Source organism: Meriones unguiculatus, chromosome 4 (assembly GCF_030254825.1).
Source record: "Meriones unguiculatus strain TT.TT164.6M chromosome 4, Bangor_MerUng_6.1, whole genome shotgun sequence".
NCBI lineage: Eukaryota > Metazoa > Chordata > Mammalia > Rodentia > Muridae > Meriones > Meriones unguiculatus.
The window spans coordinates 95,115,292-95,135,750 of NC_083352.1; the positions used below are offsets into that span (position 1 = coordinate 95,115,292).

Here is a 20,459-nt window from a genome sequence, read left to right on the forward strand (position 1 = left end):
GAATGAGGGAGGGGGCTTCAAAGAAAGAAGAAGAAAAAAAAAACTTCTTGGTGTGAAGCCGGTGCATGCACCCAGGTGTGAGTGAGCGCAGTATCTCAGCTGCTCCCCTGCCTTCCAGGGTGACAGGCTCCCTCTCTCTTTCCTCCCCGCCTCCCCTCACTTGCTTTCTCCCGCCCTCCCTCTTTATGGGGAGGCTCTTGGCCTAGGTCCCTGAGCCCAGCCGGGTGCAGGCAGAGGACCAGCCTACGCAGGAGAAGTGAGGTCACATCTCCCTTGGGCCCAGAGCGACAAGCTTTTCAGAGCCTCTGCTCGCCATGAGCGGACACCCGGAGCTCCAGGCTGCGAGGACAGTGCGCTCCTCGTCCCTCCCGGTGTCACCGACTTCACCGCCCATGTCCCAGTATGCTTCCCGCTCAGACTCTAAGGGAGCTTTGGACAGCAGCAGCCCAGAAGCCAACACGGAAGATGACAAAACTGAGCAGGACATGCCTCCGCCTCAGAACTATCTGTGGCTCACCATTGTCTCCTGCTTTTGCCCAGCGTACCCGGTCAACATCGTGGCTTTAGTCTTCTCCATCATGGTGAGTGGGGTTGAGACCAAAAGTGCTGCAAAAGAGAGATCCTCGGACGCTGCCTCCCATCGCTCTTTGCGCGCTGGGTTTTGGGATCCTTCTCCTTGCCTTCCTTCACTAGGCTCTCTGCGCTTTGCCCAGACCAGACAGCTCTCTGCTGCGCACCGCTAACCAAACCTTCCGCAGACAAACTTTGCGCTTCTTTGCGCCCGTGCGTGCGCTCCCTCTCCAAGTTCCCCGAACTTTGCGGCTTCTCCCTGTGCTTTCCTAGGACCTCAGCGTGCACGGGCGAACCACAGTAAGTCCCATACTCTGAGCTTGCAGGCTCTGTGTCGTGCTGTGCCCAGGCTTGTAGCCACACTGAGTACCCCCACCCTCCAGAGCCTAAGGCTGCCTCTATGTTGGCAGGTTCTTTCTCTGCAGTACGCTGGGCACTGCCTGCATCACTCTTGGCCAGTCCTCGGGAGATACCCTCAGCTCCTTCCTAGGCTTTGCCCCTACCCCCTTGCCCAGCATGCAAGGGCCAAAGCCTCTTCCTGTTTCTTCCCACACCCAGCACCCCTACCTTGCCTCTCTCTGGCGCCCATTTTCCAGCTCTCGGGAGGCTATCACACACGACACCTCCACAGGACTTTCTTGACACAGGGGAAAGCCTGCTTACTCTTTACTCCCCCTCTCTCTCAGTTTGTCCTGTCTGTCCCCACTTTGCTGCACACGGACCTTGTCCGACTATTCCCAGCAGCTCCTCCACCCCTCGGTCCTTCCCCAGGGTCTCCAGCCAATGCGTTTGGGGACTCCTCTACGGCGCTCCAGCCTGGGGCTCAGCCCTGTCGCTCCCAGGATCCAGATCCTCTCTTATTGACTGGAGCAGCTGGTCCCCGGTGGGGGTGGTGGCGGGGTGAAACTCACACAGACACTGTCCCGGGACAACCCCAGAAGTTACACAGTTGCGCGCTCCCTCCCCCACAGGCCCACCCCTCCTGCAGCTACTTCCACCAAAGACAGGGCTCCTTCAGCTGAGCTAAGGTTCCCGCAGCCTGCACAAGTACACCCACAAACCCTCCGGTAAAACCTCTCCTGGCTGCAGCAGAGGTTCCATTTACACCCACTCACTGGCCTTCTGCAAACCTGGCGGACTGCACCGGCCCTCAAGCGCGCAACTGCTGAAGTTGTTGGCTTGCTTCAAATCGCGGTCACACCACTTGTTAGGACCGAGTCCAGAAATCAGCGCAGATCTCTGAACCTTGGTTTCCTTGTAAAACGGGAATTATCATAGCTATGTTTCTGGGTGACTGTATTAATAAGATAACTGTGATGTGCCTAGAATGGTGCTCAGCATCATAGTTGAAGTAATAGTAATTTCCATGTCACTTCATGAGACCCGATTCAAAGTCTAAACCAAAGCCCCCTCCAAGCTGGGAGACACCTTCCCTGTGGCTTTCCGTGCAAGGTGCTTCTCTCCAGCTATTATTTAAGACTTTTAAGTTTTTATTGGGGGCGGGGGGCACATACAGCATGTGAGTGGGGGTGAGAGGACAGCTGTGTGGAGGGGTTTTTCTGCCATTTTCCACCTATTTATGGGAGTTCCTGGGTGGACCTTGGGTCCCCAGGCTTGCACAGATGCCTTTGCTGGCTGGGGTATATCTCCCCAGAACTCAGCTTATTTGTTTTCCATTCTGTTTGTTTCGTGTGTCCCCTGGTTACACAGACTACAAGCTGTATGAGGACTGGGATAGTTGCTGTGTTTATTAGTGGGTACTGCAAAGGCAGCCACGAGAGAATCTGACACACGGATAATCTCAGGAAGTATTAGGAAACAAACACATGCATGGAGGAAGGTATCGGTATCCATTTTGTCACGTCTCCATTTTGCTCCTGTTTCAAAGTCCCGGAAGTTGAAGCTATCACACCTGTTTCCCAGTTTCTGTAAGACCAACCACTTCCTTCCTCTCCCCGTGTTTGGAAGTTTGTTTTTATTTTCAGGGAGGCTGGGAGTTGTGGGGTGCCAGAATCTCCAAGCAGCAGACTCTCAAGCTGGCACTGGTGCCCACAGTCCATCCTGGTTTATTCATGAAGTAACCGATTTACCCTTCCCAGTGCCATCCAGGAAAAAAAAAAAAACAAAAAAAAAACACCTCCAAAGGCTTTCCCTCTCCCAGGTTCCAGGTTCCAAATCAGCCACCACAGGAGCTGGTGGTGACAGGCTGGATGCCAATGACCCCAGCCTGAGGTGTCCTGAGGGTGGGCTCTGCCTAACCCCCTCACTCCCCAGGCTCTTCTCAATGGCTTTGCAGTATGACACCATCTGACTGTCAGAACACAGAGCTTTGGAAAAGTTCCATACTTGTTTTTTTTGTTTTGTTTTGTTTTGTTTTGTTTAAGCTTTGTTTGCTCCTCTGAAAAGTGGGGATGGAATGTTGGTGTGTGTTACTGGTTTTTTATTCAGCTTGGGGTTTTGAGTTAATTTTATGTTTATTATGTGTTTGTGAAGGCGGGGGGAGCGTCCCTGCCACAGCTTGCATGTGGCGGTCAGAGGACAACTTTGTGGAGGTGCCTCACTCCTTCTGCCTTTATGTGGGTTCTGTGGATCGAACTCAGGTCTTCAGGCTTGCGTGGCAACTGCTTTCCCCACTGAGCCTTCTTGCCAGCCATGGTTTTGCTGTTTTTGTTCGTTTGGGTTTTGGAGTTTGCTGGTAGCTATGCTGGATGTGGTGTTTTGAGACAGAGTTTCACTTGATAGTCCAGGCTAGCTTTGAACTCATGAGCCTCCTGCCTTGACCTTCTAAGTTGCCGGGTTTACAGGTCCATGCCATAGTACGGCCTGTGTAGATTGTTTCACACCGAGTGCTGCAGCCATGAGGATGAGACGAGACACATCATGCCAACCATGTTGAGCCTGCAGCACTGCGCTAGGTATACGCAACAGTTGTCACAGAGATGGGTGGATTTGGTGTCTGGAGACCCTGAATGTCACATATGGAAACAAGCAGAATACGAAACAATTGAAACCAAAATTCTAAACAGTGCCTCCTACATGCTTGCTACTGGCTGGCATGATATCATGAGAGTGGGGAGAGAGAAAAAAAAGACCTGGACAAATTGGCTTTCTAGCAGACCCCACTCTCACAATTTCTCATCAACACATCAATCTATTGATCATGTGATTTGATTCATCCACTCATGAGGATGACACCCCGGTCGCCTTCTAAAAGCATGGCATCTTGATAGCTCATAATAGGGACTGAATTTGAACATGGGAGTTAATGGACACCATAGTCAAATAACAATGATGGTCCAATCCTGCTATGGATGCACAGGATTTAAGGTGTCCTGTGATGTCCTGTCCTGGCTGTTCTCTGATCTCACTCGTCTATAAATCCATGACAAGTACAGCAGTATGTCTGGGGGTCTCGTTGGGAGTTGCACAATTCCGTTAAAAACTTTTGGGGATGTTGGGGAGCATCTATAAGGGATGAAAACAGCCAAAATGCAAATGTCTGGCAATGTTTACCAACATATCCCAAGTACTAATAGCACCCTACTTGTTTGATTTCTGTTTATGCATTCTGACCAAAGGCAACATAGGGGAGAAGGGCTCATTTCAGCTTATAATTCACAATTCTCCTCCAAAAACAATACAGCCTACTTCATCACACCTTAGTCTCCATGGCTATGATAAAACACTCTGATCAAAAACAACTTGGGGACGAAAGGATTTCATTTGGCTTTGGCTTCCAGGTCACAATCTATCATTGAGTTGAGTCAGGGCAGAAACTCAAGGTTGAAACCTGAGGGCAGGGACCCTGGTGGAATGCTGCTCGATGGCTCTCCCGCTGGCTTCTGCTCAGCTAGCTTTCCCATACAGCCTAAGCCCTGCCTAGGGATGATGACCCCTACAGTGGGCTGGGCCCTCATACATCAAATAATAACCAAGACAATTCCCCACAGACTTGCCCACAGGAAAAATTGATGTTGGTAGTTCCCCGGTTCAGACTCCCTTTGATGACTCTGGGCTGTGTCAAGAGCTGACCACCAATGATAACTGGGACACATTTTTTTTTTTTAAATGCTATCTAATGGAAGTTGATGTAAGCATAGATGAGCTGAAAATATTAACAAGGCTCCACTTGCAATCTTAAAACAATCAATGCCTGTATTATTAAGCCAAGCCTGAAGAACATTCTATAACATATGATTGCATGTTGGAGTAGGTACTTGAGAATAAAACTACTTTGAAGAATACAGAAAAGTGTTCAAGCTGTGGGGATCTGTGTTCTTTCTAACACCCCATGTGGAACCGGAGAGTTCTGGGGTTAAGGATGCAGCACCCCACAGGTAAGTGATAGGACTTCAACAATGCTGCTAATGAGCTTAGCATCACCCGTGGTGGGAGCACAGAAATCCTCAATACACTGCAAGGCTACTTGTCAAAGGGATATTTAACCTGTATTCAACTTGCAGGGTACTGTGTGGCTTCTCATAGAGTGACAAAAGCAAATGTCTCTTCTTCCAAGACAGTGACAGACAAAGGAGAAAATTCCACCAGGTCTAGCTTAGTGAATCAGGAAGTTTATCCGGGGTTACTTACAGGTAAGGTGAGCAGTTCCTTACAGGAGCATAGATGACACAAAGGCAGCTGCAATCCCCCAAAGCCCAAAGTCTCCCTCTTCCCACCAGGAGGGAGTGTTTTTTCAAATGAGGAAAAAAAAAAATCATAACCCAACTTACGTATCCCAAGAATTTCTCTCTACAAGGAGTTACTGCTAACCCACACTGCATTTCCACATGCGCCTTTCAGCGCAACCCTGTGCCAGGGCACAGAGCTTGGCAAAGGGAGCACAGGCTGGTTTTCAGGTCTCATTCAACATCCTTCCTTCTGTCCCCAGTTATTCCTGTTTGTTATAACAGAAAGGAATCCCACAGCTTCTCAGCATAGTGCTCTACCCTAGAGAAAGAATGTTTGCCAGTTCAACAAATATTTTTATGCTAGACTTTCTCCATGCACCAGCGGCTTCCTCTATTTCTTTCTTTCTTTCTTTCTTTTTTTTTCAAGACAGGTTTTCTCTGTGTAGCCTTGGCTGTCCTGGACTCGCTTTGTAGACCAGGCTGGCCTCGAACCCACAGCGACTTGCCTGCCTCTGCTGCCCTGAGTGCTGGGATGACAGGTGTGCACCACCACGCCTGGCTGGTTTCCTCTATTTCTACTCAGTGTTAGGAAGACCAGCAAGGACTCTGTCTGTAGATCTGGAAGGCTCCAGTGAGTTGTAAGACTGCTGGCGAATCAGAGTGAATTCACCGTCTATGGGTTTTATAACTGGAATTCAGTGCTAACTCAGAAGACTGTAGCCACGTCCACACTAATCCCAATCCTGTCCTTCCTGAATCCTGATGCAATGATTTCTACAACTGACCTAAATGGTCATGGATACAGGACAGCCTGCAACTTCTGACTGGATGGCTTACAAGCTTCTTTCAGCAGAATGTCTCCCTCACACCTTCAGAGCCTCTCCATTGACTTCAGTGGGGTCTGAATCCTTTGCTATTTGTCGTTTATGATCCAGAGAAGTGTTTCAGTCTTTCTGAAGCTTGGGGTTTCTTACTCCTATAAGGTGGGGTTGTGATGGTGCTTAGCCAAGTGTACTTGTGGAGATTAAATGATTAAACATTTAAAACATTCAGTTGACTATCTGGAACACAAGCAGAACATGCCAATCATGATGACGGTGGTGGTGGAGATGATGTGGTGGTGGTAGTGATGACAGTGGTGATGGTGGTGATAATAGTGATAGTGATGATGGTGGTGATGATAGGTGTGGTTGTGATGGTGTCTATAGACTAGAGGCACAAGTCATTTCCTTTCCCAGTAGAAATTTCTGTTTTTCTTGGTGACAAAAAACTCTGATATTAATAAAAGCAAGGACATGCCTCCTGAATAAGTATTTCTTGCAGCCTAAAGGTAAACATTAAAGCTAAAATATAGTAATACGCAAGCAAGACTTCATCTCTCCATGGGATAATAAACATTCTTGCTTTTCTTACTCTAATCTGAAACCACTTAAAATAAGCATCAAAGACAAACTAAGAGCACAGGAGAAAAAAGACAGAGATAAAGCAATGGTTTAGTATTGACTAACTGCACACAGCGTGCAACCATGGACTCTAAATCCTACAGAGTGGCCAAGAAGAAATGAGTCCATTTTCCCTGAAAAACTCTTAAGAAGATTCAAAAATTAGAGTTACCAATGAATATATTGCCTTTGAAGGTAACTTTAAAAAATGGTAGGGCTGAAGAGAGAGGGAATCTTTGAAAGTGTGTTCAAGAAGTCAATAGGGAGCCGAAGACAGAGCTCAGTGGTTAAGAGCACTTGTTGCTCTTGCAGAGGACAGTGGTCCAATTCCCAGAACCCATGTGACAGCTCACAACTCCCCATAAATCCAGTTCCAGGGAATCTGACACCTCTTTTGAACTCCAAAGGAGTCAGGCACTCACATGGTCCACAGACATACAGGCAGGCAAAATGTTTATACACATGAAAACATCATAAATATTTTCTAAGGAAGCTAAAAGATACCTAGAAATTGGGCAGAGTGCAGGGAATCTTATGAAAGAAGTGGGAAACAGTAAGATCTGGAGAGAACAGGAACTACACAAGGAGAGCAATAGAACCAAAAAATCTGGGCACAGGGGTCTTTCCAGAGACTGATATTCCAACAAGGACCATGCATGGAGCTAACCTAGGACCCCTGCACAGATGTAGCCCATGGCAGTTCAGCATCCAAGTGGGTTCCATAGTAATAGGAACAAGGACTGTCTCTGACATGAACTAATTGGCCTGTTCTTTAATCACCTCCCCCTAAGGGGGAAGCAGTATTACCAGGCCACAGAAGAAGACACTGCAGCCACTCCTGATGAGACCTAATTGATTAGGATCAGAAGGAAGGAAAAGAAGACCTCCCCTATCAGTGGACTTGGGGAGGGGCATGTGTGCAGAAGGGGGAGGAAGGGAAGGATTGTGAGGGGAGGAGGGAGGGAATCACAGGGGGGATACAAAGTGAATAAAGTGTAATTCTAATTAATAAAGAATTTTAAAAACAAAAGATACCTAGAAATCATCTACTATCCATGAAGTCAGGCAACGACAGCCTCAGTAACTGTGACAGAAAAAGAATGTGAAATCTCTGACAGGATTAAACAGAACGTGTCTAGATGCAAGTCAGCACAGAGAGTGGAGTTGAGAGCCACCTGAAAATGGAGTTAATGGAAAGCCACCATGTTTCAACAAGGAAGCTCTGCCCCCCCCACCCCCCTTCACTGATCCTTTACTCGGCAACTAGGTAGGAAACCGGAGAATTTCTCTCCAAGATGTGGCCAGTTCAAAAACAAAAGTGCCTCTGGGAGTTGTATTAATTGCTAATCCTGGTGACTATAACCATATATCTGTCATGAGCAATTTAAGGAAAAGGCGCCTTATTATGGCTCACATTTGGAGGGTACAATCCATCATGGAGGAGAAACTGAGACAGAAAGTCACATTGTAGCCATAATCAGGAAGCAAAGAGAAATCAAAGGGGGCGCATGGCTTCCTTCTTTTCCATGCAGTCCAGGAAGGATCCCGGCCCATGAGAAAATGCTACCCACTATTATGGTTATCTTCCCCTCAATTCAACTAATCTAGACACTTCCTTACACACATTGCCAAAGGTCTGTCTCTTCAGTCAGTCCCGAATACTATCAGGTTGAAAACCAACAGGTACCATCAAAGGAGTCCCCCCAGAAGTGACAGCAACCATGTCCAGTTGTGCCACAGGCTGCCCAGCCATTGATATGCTTCATCCTCAGGGCCAGAACTTCCAAGCAGCTCCTCAATAGGAAAACAGAAAGAGAACAGCAGACACCAAGAGGACTCTTCTGAACTGAGGAGAATATAAAGAAAAAATAATTCAAGAAGTAGAGAAAGATGTCAAGTGCACATGATTATCATCTCATGTCAGAGAGATAAGGAACTGTTGCATCCATAAGATGAGAACACCTGGAAGAAAACAGAAGATTCATAGAAGCAACAGTTATCGGTAATCAAAATTCTAAGGGTGTAAGAGGCAAGACGGCTGAGTGGGTAGAGCATCTACTACACAAGCCTGTGAGACTCGAGTCCAGTTCCCAGCAACCCGCAATGGAAGAGAACCGACTCCCAAAAGTTGTCCCCCAACCTCCACACATATGTACACATACATCGTAATAAATATAATAATCTCAAAGATGAGGGCAGAGAGTTTAAAGATAGTAAAATGAAAAAAAGAAGGGAAGGAAATGTGCCCCCTTAAAAAGACAGAAATGTCAAGATGAGACGTTAAAGTATGAGAACAATCCCCAGAAATCTAGCAGTCCAGAAAAGTTCCAGAAAAAAAAATGAAAATGTAAAAGAAGAACTGATCAGATGAATAATACAGGAAAAAATCCCAGAACTGAACATGCACACTTCCAGCTTGAAAGTGTCCCTCGGTACGTGACAAAATGGTAGAAACAAGACATTCACAGATGCCCATCGTGACAAAATCTCCAATATTTAAGGTAAGATTTCTCTGCAATCCTGCAAACTTCCAAAGAGAAGAAACAAGTCACAAGGACTACAGAATCCCTACCAATAATACAGAAAGCTAAACAATAATGGAGATAATGACCTAAGATCCGGAGGGGAATTATCCCCAACTTCATTCCAGGGCTATCAAAATAATTATTGGAGAAAGAGAATGAAGACGCGTCTAGACATTTAAGGTATCGATACTATTACCTGCCATCCACCTTGTCTCGAGTAGTCATGGGAAGATGTCCCCATCTGCCTTAAAGAAAGTGAATAAAGATACGGGAAGATGCGGTGCTGTGGTGTGGACCTGAACTGTCCCCACAGACTCATGGTGTGAGCCTTTAGCCTCTACTTGGTGGCGAACTTTTGGAAGAATGAGGCACTTTATGACGTCAAGGCTATCCTGCGGAAGTAGGCCACTAGGTATGGGCCTTTATAGGCTGTAGGGACGCCTGGCTCCTGTTCATCGTCTCCACCTCCTGGTCTGCCATGATGTGAACAACCTCCACTGCCTACCCCACCGCCATGAGCAGAGCTTCACTTCCCTGCCATGATGGGCTAAACTTCTAAATGACTAAGCCAAAAGAAATCTCTCCTCCCTTGAGGCATTTCTAACAGGTATTGTGGTCACAGCGATGCGGAAATTACTGATATGCATTAGAGTCGAGAAAAAGCCTCCAACGTAGAAAAGAAGCAAAGAAAAAATACTGCCGAAAGCAAGAAAACATGTTTTATAAACCAACAGAAGGCATGGTTGATAAAGCCATTTGCAGTGAGCCACAGACCTGCCCTGAACATGGCCACACTGTCTCAAGATGACAAGATTTGTGGTCACAAAGAAAATAAATACCCACACAAGGAAAGACAAAGAGAACTGTGTATTCTTTCCATTTGACCCACGACCTACCAGGGCTCTGCTCATTCATCAAAACTGGGTTTCAGGTGAAGGGCAGTTAGGTTGCCTGGTCTATACAGTGACTTCCGGGACAGCCAGATATGTAGAGATCCTGTTTCAAACACACACACACACACACACACACACACACACACACACACACACACACACTATGGACACCTGCCAGGCATGGTGGTGTACACCTTTAAAGCAACCACTGTGGGGGTCAGAGGAGAAGGTGGATCTTTGTGAGTTCCAGACCAACCAAGGCTATATAATAAGACCCTGTCTCAAACAAACAAACAAACAAGATTATAAACACCTATAACTTGTCCCTACTTATTTCTGTGTCTGAAGTCCGGAGGAACACGTAGGTGGTTCCAGAGGATAAAGATTTTGTCTGAAGTCTGGCACTATTTGTTAGCTTTCCTCTAGACTTACAGCCACATTACACGGCACTGCACACTGGCCAAGTGGCTCCTGCCTCATTATCTCCAAAGTTTGAGCACTGTATGGGAGAGTAGCAGTGGACATTTGTACTCAGGTTCCTAGAATTAAGTTCCTATGGCGGTCCTTTTGGTCTGAGCTCATCAGAGGTATGGAATACATATATTTCAAGATGCATGTGTCTCTACCATAGAACACATTTTCAGTCCTGTTTGGATTTACTGATGAAAAGCTAAAACTGGTGAGCTTGTTATAATATATGTAGACATGGATATATATATATATATATATACATAATATAATGTAATATATATTTACACATGTGATTGGCCACTAATAGATGGTTGTTGAAGCTGGTTTATAGGAATGTGAAAATGCATTCTGTCGTGCTGCCAATGTTTATATACCTTTGAGATTATACATAATAGAAAGAAAAGAAAATGATGGATGAACAAAAGGATTTAAAGAAACAAAAGACTAAGCTTTCCTTTCAAAGGTATTAAACACTATCAAGATGAAGAACAAAATACGAAAGCAAAATGTGTCAGTGGGATGAGTCACCAATCAAGCATTACTGAGGTGGGGTTGCATATTCTTTAACAAGCGAGCCATTTCTAACTTACAGTGTGTGGGTTCTGATGGCTACACTGGAAGATGTTTTTAAATATTCATGGAGAGGGCCAGGGCAGAGTCACACCATTAAACAGTGCTTCTCAGACTCCAGCTTCCCAAGGAGCTTGGTAGGTCATAGGTGACACTGCTCTTTCGGTGCCCAGTTGGAAAGCCGCCTCCTTTGTGGCCTCTCCTCATCTTTCTCATGCCCCCCATGGGAAATTCATCTTTCTGTTTCTTTCACTCTTTCTATCACATATCCTATATGAACTGAGAAGAGAGTGCCTATAGCTCCTTTTTGGAAAACTATCTGTTCTTGGAAAGGTCTGGGGTTATGACTGTTGTTTGAAGTGTTGTTCTTTCAGTGCTCTGGTATCACTCTTGCCATCAGTGTGGCCTTGTTGTTGGTACTGTTTTACAACATACAGTGGGGTTTTTTTCATAGTTTTTATTTTTCATAGCAATGTTATTTCACTTAATATGCATGAAAGTTACTCTCCCTGCTTACACAGACTCAGGAAGGTGACATTAGAAGGCAAAATAAAAATAAAAAATAAAAACAACTGTCCTTGCACTTTCCACTCAGTCACTTAAATCGCTGTGATGAGATGGCCATGCACAGCCCTTTGATAGGAACATGGCTCTCAAAGCCGTCTCTTTTAATAGACTTGCCTTGTCAATACAGGAGCATCATCTATTACTCTCCATCAACCCTGACTGGATTCCTCCCTGATGCTTTAATGATGGGCAAAAAAGGACAATTCTCATCTGCCCTTGAAGATATTTATGGAGCGAGAAAGACCAAGAGCCTACGAAGGAGACAGATGAGCATGAATGAGTTCACGTAGGGAGAGGAAGTATACCTTGCCCGTGGAAGCCCAGTCTCAAGAGTTCCCAGGAATACTTTCAGGAGCAAGCAGAATCTAGGCAAGAAACCCCCAAAGGATCAGAAAATTCAGGCGTTGTTACTGAAAATATCCATTAAGTGCCCACATATATCGAGCTGTTTTGATAGACGTCAGCTGTCTAGGAGCTGGGAGTCTGAAATGCTGATTCACACAGAGTTCCAAAGGACTCCGAGTGTGCGCAGGTATTAACGTAACTCTGCAGGTGTGCTGAGGGGATACAGAGAGGGAGAGAGAAGCAGAGAGGCAGTGGGAGAAAACTTAGAAAGGCAGAGAGCAACGAAGAAAAAGCCCCATTCCTCACAAGCTATATATATGGAAAATAAAGGGATAAGAAGATGGATCAGTTTAAATAAAAGAGAACATAGTTAGACATTAGGACTTAATATGAATGAAAGTTAGGATCAGAGCAGCTGGGGAGATGGCTCAGAGGATAACTGCGTGTGCCACCAAGCCAGACAATCTGAGTCCAGTCACTTGGTAGAGATCAATCACTTGGTACCACGTTGGCAGAAGGAGAGAGCCAATACCTGAATGTTGTTCTCTGACATCTGCAGACATGCTGTGGCGTGTGTGACCCTCCTGCACGTGCTTAATTAATTAATTAAACATAGGTTTTCTTTTTTATTTTTAAAAGCCAAAATATTAGCATCTTTAAAATAGCCAATAGAAAGCATTAACTAGCCCTTGACTAGGGCAATGGTCTGTGCATACACACTTGATGAGCAGGCAGGAAGATCAGAGTTTCGATGCCCAGAGCCCAGGCAGAAGCTAGGCAAGCATGGATGCTGCCTCTATGCCCAGCCCTCAAGGGAACCTCTCCAGCAAACTGGCTAACTGCTCGAGCCAGTCAGTGAGCTCTGGGTTCAACTGAGAGATCCTGCCCAGTAGAAACCTATCTGATGTCAACTCCCAGTTTCCACATACATACACAAACATGAGCATGCAGACTTGCATGCAACACACAGATGCACTCACATGTGTGACACATCTACACACATAAACACCACACATACACACAAATGCTTTTAATTCTCAAAGTAAATTTAGGACACCTTTTGGATATATATATATATATATTAAAAAAACGATGCTAAGAGATGAAAATTGAAAAACAGCAACTGAATGAAAAGCTATGATGTGTCATGCTAGAGAGTCAGCCAGCATTATCAGTGGATTGCAGTGCTCCTCAGTAAACTTGCAAGCCGAGTGCTCAGCATCGTAACTGCCTAACTAGTATTTTTGGTCCCCTTCTTGGGACTATGAAAAGGTTTTAATAATCTTTTGATTAAATCTTTGATTATTTAATGTACTGTATATCAATCCCATTCAGTTCTCTCCCCCATCTCCTCCCAGCTCCACCCCTTCATCCTACCCATCCAACTCTGAGTCATCGTCTTCTTTCTCCTTCCTCTTCTTCCTCCCCTTCTTCGTCTAAACCCAACTGCTCTGGAGAACAGGGAATGCTCAGGAGTGTGGTCATGCTACCACAGGCCACGTTAAAGAAAAATGACTCTCCTTCTCCATGCAGCTGTCAATGCCAGTAGCGCCTCAGCTAGAGCTGGGGTTTCACGCTGGCCTGCTCCTCGCTGGAACTTTGTCTGGCTTGTTTGTACAGCAAACAGTTTCTCTGAAGTTACCAGTCACCTCTGGCTCTTATAGTCCTTCTGCCTTCTCTTGGGGAAGAGCCTTGAGCATTGAGGGAAGGGCCATGCTATGCATATCTGACTTACAGCTAAGCATTGCACAGTCTGTTATTCTGTGCACAATGAGCGGCCGTGGGCCTCTGGGTCAGTTGCCATCTACTGCAAACGGAAGCTCCCCTGCAGAGGAAGGAGAGAGGGGCTGGTCCATGGGTATAGAAATAAGTCAAGAGTCCATTTTCTAAAACAACAGTGTTAGGTTTCCTCCAGGGTCTATGACCTCCTGGTCACAGGCTCCTGATCCCATTAATGGTGCCAGGTATGAGTTCCATAGTAGATACAACAGGCCTTAGATTGAATTGAAATGTGGTCTTAAGATGGATATAAATATTGATTCCAATAGAGAATTTTGACACAAGTGTAAAACACCTATGTGTGGCATGGGACATTACATAGTAGTTGGGATTGCATGGTAAGCTTAGGATGAAGGATGGAATGGGAAAGCAGACCAGAATATAAAACTGTATGAACAGTGAGACCCTGCATAGTTTATCCTGTCCACACATCACCTCTGTGTTCTCAGATGCCTGAACATAGATGGAGGAAGCAAAGGCTGGGAATATTCCTGTCTGCCTATTGACCATGAATGTATTATCAGGTAAACAAGATCCTTCCAGAGAGTGACGAACAGTGCAAAGAGAAAAAACAACCAGCGTGAGAGAGAAGGACCAGTGAAGGCAGGTGGTGGGGAGGAAATTTTCTTTTCGAAACAGTGGTGGGCAAAGGCTAACAGGTGAGATGAGGACCTGGGACAGAAATAAACTACAAGGACAGAAGGCACCTATTCCATGTCCTCTGTAGCATCACTTAGAAAGAGCCCAACTTCTTCAGGAAGGAACCCTAGCATAGAATGGGCCACAGGGGGCTGTGTCGTCAGTCACCTGGTGGAATGTTCCAAAACAGATTTTAGCTGACCCTCCTTGGGTCGGCCCTCAGTGCAACCTGCTTACATACCCAGCACAAGTTCACAATTCGCTCTTTCTTCACCCCTCTTTCCAAAGTGAAGCAATTGCTCTAAGCTAATTTGCTCACTGTGGAAGCAGGTTCTATTTTTGTCCGGGTACTGGATATCCTATGTGTTAATTAGCTGTGGTTTAAATGGGGCTTATGTTAATCAACAATAGCTGGGTTTGGACTGTTTTTGTCTTTCACTGCCAACCCAGCTCCCTGTGAAACTCCTGTCTGTCTTCTTAGGTTGTGTTCTAGTTAGATTTAATAGTCAGTGTAACAGAGCTTAGAGTCACCTGAGATGGGAGTCCCAGCTAAGGGTTATCTGAATTAGAATGACCTGTGTGCATGTCTGGGGAGGGAGGGGGCCTGTCTTGACTGACAAAGGAGAGCCCAGGCAACTGTGGGCGGCACCATTCCCTGGGAAGGTGGTCCTGGGTCATATAGAGAATGCCAGCAAGCAGTATTTCTCAAAGGTTTCTGCTTCAGCTTCCTGCCTTGGCCTCCCTTCATCATTGACAGTAACCTGCGAGCTGAACTAAATCCTTTCTCTCTAAGTTGTATTTGTCACAACAGAATGAAACTAGAACAGGGGGTGTTTCTCAGGGGACGAGTCTGAGCTGCTAATTCTGCATCTGCATGATCTGACTGCAGCTTCCAGTGGGCACTTGAGGTGGTCATTGAACCCATGGGCTGTTTCTGAGCCCTGCTACCATCTCCTAACAGGCACTACTAACTTCTCTGGAAGCCACTAAGCCCTGGGGGGCTTTCCAGAAGCTAACGCTCTACATTTTTCCTTCTACCATCTTTTAACTCAAAGTGAGGTTGGTTTTAGTTGTAAGGCCATCACCACTGTCTGATTCCAGTGAACATCCATGCTCCAAAAAGAAACCTTTGCCCAAACAGGTGTATGGCTCAAACCTAACCCAGCACTACAGAGTTTGAGGCAGGAGGATCCTGAGTTTGAGACCAACCTTGGCTATAGATTGAGTCTCTGTCTACAAAAGAGAGAATAAAATATAAATAAAATATAAATATTTAAAAATATAAATATTGACAATCTCAACATTTGTACCAGCATAGAAATTCCATTTTCTTAGCCAGGCACAATGATGCATGCCTGTAATCACAGCTCTTGGAGGTCTGAAGTAAGAGGATTGCTAAAAGTTCAAAGCCAACCTTGGCTACATAGAAAGATCTTGATTCAAATAAAGAGAAGACTTCTGGATGTGACAGGGCTACTGCATTCATGAACATACCAGCTATGGCTGCCTATATATAAGACTGCACAAGATCAAACCAGTCAGCATTCCAGTGTGGATAGGGGTTGGGGTCACAAGGCCTTACCCATAGCTGAGAGCTGTTGGCACTGATGGCTCCTGGGGCCAAGAGAGCCAGTTTTCTTCAATGCTGGGGCCTCTTCTAGGTTGCCTATGCTTCTGTGAATGGCTCAATGCCATGTGCATACAGACGGTGCTAACTAGAAATGATATAAAGAGGAAAACAATAAAGGCATGAAGTTGGAGGGGGGAGCCTGAGACAGGTTGTATACACAGATGCATGTATGCAATTCTCAAAGAATAGATACATAAGTTAAAACATTTAAAAGAAAGGAAGGGATCCCTTGTCTGTTATCACTCACTCTCCAACTCCACCAGGCAAAACCCCCTGCCCTGATACATTTATCTTTTCTGGGTAATCCCTTAAAATGGAATCCTACAGTCTGTGTTCTTTTACATCTGGCTTCTGTCACATTGAATGTTGTTCTTCAAGGTCCACTTTTGTTGTCCAGTGTCAGTGTTCTCTTCTTTTAAAGGCCACACAATATCTTGGACCAGACTTTGTTTCCTCTGTCATTTGTTGATGGACTTTTAGATTTAATCTACTTGGGGCCTATTCTGGTTTGGATCTAAAATGTCCTCTACTGGCTTGTGTTTGGACACTTGCTTCTTACTTCTTGGCACCATTCAGAGAGGTTGAGATACCTTTGGGATAGGAAGCATGGCATGCAGGGATGGGCCACTGGCTCTTTTGTTTATAGTCCAGCCCCACTTCTGGTGTGCTGTCTATTTCCTGATCAACTCAAGATGTGATAAGCTGAGCTGCAACCATTAGCAGAATCCCAACTTCTATGCCTTCCCCAGCATGATGGACTGTACCTTCCACACCATGAGCCGAAATCAATCCTTCCTCCCCGAGCTTCCTTCTGGCAAGCGTCTGTCTCAGGACCCTGACGGATGATGCTGTTCTGGACCTTCAAGCGTAAGCCCTGTGCGCTCTCATGTTCCAGTCTTCTCAGGAGCATACCCACAAGCATCAGCGCTGAGCCATGTGATGCCTTAACCTTCTGAGGATCTGACAGGCTGTTTGCAAAGCAGCTGTGTCACTTCTTATTCCTACCCATCCTTAAGGAGGGCTCCTGTTTCTCTAGATCCTCAACAATCTTTCCCATTGCCTGTCTTCTCCAGTCTATCCTAGTGGGTGTCAGAGATGTCTTTCCAGGCTTTTGTTTGCCTGTGACCCATGATCTTGAGCATCTATTTATTTTTGTTGGCCATTTGTTGTCTTTGAAGAAATGTCTATTCAGATCTCCCATTCATTTTTAATCCAGGTTATATTTGTTGTTAGTAACTAGAGCTCTTGATATATTCTGGTTATAAGCAAGCACTGTTATCAAACATATCCTTCCCCCTCCATCCTGTGGGTGATCTGGCATTTCTTCTCTCTCTGTTTTGTGATCTTTGGAGGTCTTGTTAATTACTGCGAGGTTTTAGTGAAAGTGTTCCTCTCGTTTTGTTTAAATATGTTCTGCCTCCCTCCCTGCCTCTCTTGGTTCCTAACAGGCATGCTAGGCTGGGGACAGACTAAAAGCCAGACATCATAACCCATGAGGCTTTGAACTAAACACCAAATTCTGAATCCCATCTCTGCCCCTTGTCCTAGCTCCCCTAAGTCTAGATTTCCCCACCCAGACATTGGGTGTGTGATACCAACCTTTCTGCATTGTTTCCAGTATTAAATGGTACAGAGCCAGGCTCCTTTCTTCCCCTTAACTCAACCTCACAACTAGCCCATGCTGCAGATCCTATCCCTATCTCAAAAGGGAGGAAATTCACTGTGCTTACATCATCATCTTCTCCCTTAAGGTTGGCTGCTGCTGTCTCAAAGATGTGTATAATTCATTCTAACATCGCTGTCGAGCAGAGCTTAGTGTAATTCGTAGACACAGAGGCAAACACCAGCTGTGTGCTGTTGGGCAGGGAGAGTCTCCATTCCAGAGAAAATCAACAGTAAATGGGGCTTAAAATGAAAGAGCAATTCTCCTGCTAGGAATTCCCACTTTCTTATTGTCATTATTCAAAATTTGTTCTTGGTGTTTCACCCAGGTTTGTCTTGAAGTCTGGGACTTAGGCAATCCTCTTGCCTCAGTCTCCAGAATAGCCGTGAGTATCAGCATACATCACTGTATGCTGCTGCCATTTTTAATGGTGCATCTCAGTGGTGATTGTATGCTTCAACTCCTTGAGGTCAGGGACCTCATCTACCTCATTCATAGGTGGCAAGTGTCCCCAGCACTAGCTGCACTGACTAGTGAGTGGCTATGCTTAATAAGTTTTGAATGAATGAATGAATGAATGAATGAATAGCTAAAGTAGTTTGTATGTCTTCATGGTCTGGGGAATGTCTCATAGACCAGCAGTCTGTCTTCTTTCTGGTGGTTGGAAATGGAGAATAGTTGCTATTGACTGATGGTCAGAGGCAGAACAGGCATTGAGAACTGTACATATTTGGTCCTATCAACTCATGCAGGTACACATACGTAAAATAAATAAATGAAACCCTTAAAATGACCAAAATGCCGAAGATACAGTTCACTAGCAGAGCATTTTCACAGAACACACAAGAACTCCTCCTGACCTATCCCACCCCCAAAACAAGAAAAGATTTGGGGAGCAGATGGAGCCAGGGAGCTAGCCTCCAAGCCATGGTAGGTTTTAGTTGTAGACTCTAACCATTCATCTCAGGGTCTCTAATTCCCAAATCTTTAGCAGGGCAGAGCCTGTAGTTCAGTGCTCAAGCAGTCACTGCATGTGTATGTGGCTCTGAGTTCAAGTTCCACCCAAAATAAACACATAAATAAATGGGTAATAAACCAATAAGTGGATTCAGAGCAAAGACAAATAGCTCCCATCTTCAAGAAACCTAGCATGCAAATGAAGCCCTGTCCATAGGATTCTCACCTACAACCACACAAAGCAGAGAGCCTGATCAGCCAGTGCCCACCACTTCCTCCATTCCCTCTCTCCGTCTTCCTCTTCCAGCCTTGAGTCTCATGACCATAGCCTGCCTATTCTTCACATCTCATTCTGCACGTCTATTTCCTCAGGCCACCCCATCTTAATCAGGTCCCCTGGCCTAGGCAGTAGGATCTGTCCGACTCAACCAAAACAAAAACAAAACCAAAAAAAGAAACCTACAACACCATCAGATAATGAGCAAACCAGTGTAATTAAACACTTTAGGGCCACAGCAATAGAGCCTCACCTGTGGGATCAAACAAAGACTCCTCCTGCCTATTTACAACCATCATCTGTCCAAACAGGAAGAACACTGGAGAAACAGGATCATTAGTTCATTTCCCAACAAAGCATGTCAGTGAACTGGAAAATGAAAACTGCCTTTCTGAATCTCTTTCTTCTGACTAGAAATATATATGTGTGAGGGAAGGTCATATCTGACCCTCCATCACGCTCCTGACAAGCATGGCAAGATGGGCCTGGTACCCCCGCAGCGCTCACAGCCAGCTGGCAAGAACAAGGTATTCAGAAGCCAAAGGCAACAAAGTAAATGATGAGCAGGAACCCAGGGCTGAATTAGCCTGTGGCCAGGAGTCCTGCTTAAGATGGCATAGCCAGAGGAAATAAACATGTGAACCAAGACGGGAAGAATGAGACAAAGATGGAAGAGGGTTCCAAGCAGAGGAAACAGCCCTAGAAACAGAAGGCAGGAAAGGGAGTAGTGGTTAGACAAGAGAAAGGCTCCATAAGAGGCTAGAGGAGATCCCGGTGTGGTGGTGCACACCTTTAATCCCAACACTCGGGAGGCAGAGGCAAAAAGATCTCTGTATGTTCAAGGCCAGCCTGGTCTACAGAGCAAGTTCTAGGACAGCCAGGGCTATACAAAGAACACCTGTCTTGAAAACCCATAAGGAAGGAAGGAAGGAAGGAAGGAAGGAAGGAAGGAAGGAAGGAAGGAAGGAAGGAAGGAAGGAAGGAAGGAAGGAAGATGAACCTGGGGTTCCAGGAGAGCCAAGACTAAAATAAAAATAAAGTTCTTGTTGCTGGAGATGACTTAGTGGTTAAGAGCACTGGCTGCTCTTCCAGAAAACCAAGGTTAAATTCCCAGAAACCACATGGTGACTCACAACCATCTGTAACTCTAGTTCCAGGGGATCCAGAACTCTCTTCTGACTTCCCTGGGATCCAGGCACACTTGTGATGTGCATATACACATGCAGGCAAAGTACTCACACATATAAACTAGAATAAAATTTTAAGAGGCTAGAGAGCCATGTGTAGCAGGCACCCCTGAAGAGCTGGAGAGTCTCAATTATTGGTCCAGTGGAGAATAATTGGGCTGATAAGTGAGAATAATGGTCTGATTGGTCTAACTGAGAACACATGACGGCTGAATCTCCAGCCGAATGTGGGATATGCATATCAGCCCTTCCCGGGATCAGGGTACACAGAAAGGAAGGGCAGAGAGAAAACAAGAACCAGAGGAAGTAGGGGGTG

General features: G+C 45.6%; 1 protein-coding gene across 1 annotated transcript in view; it reads left to right on the top strand.

The window, feature by feature from the left end:
* The first annotated feature begins 314 nt into the window (after nt 1–314).
* Tmem233 (transmembrane protein 233) overlaps nt 315–20,459 on the top strand; it is a 30,490-nt gene continuing 10,345 nt past the window's right edge. Inside the window, exon 1 of the mRNA XM_060383233.1 lies at nt 315–581. Coding sequence (XP_060239216.1) covers nt 315–581 — 267 coding nt within the window. The remainder of the gene's footprint in view (nt 582–20,459) is intronic.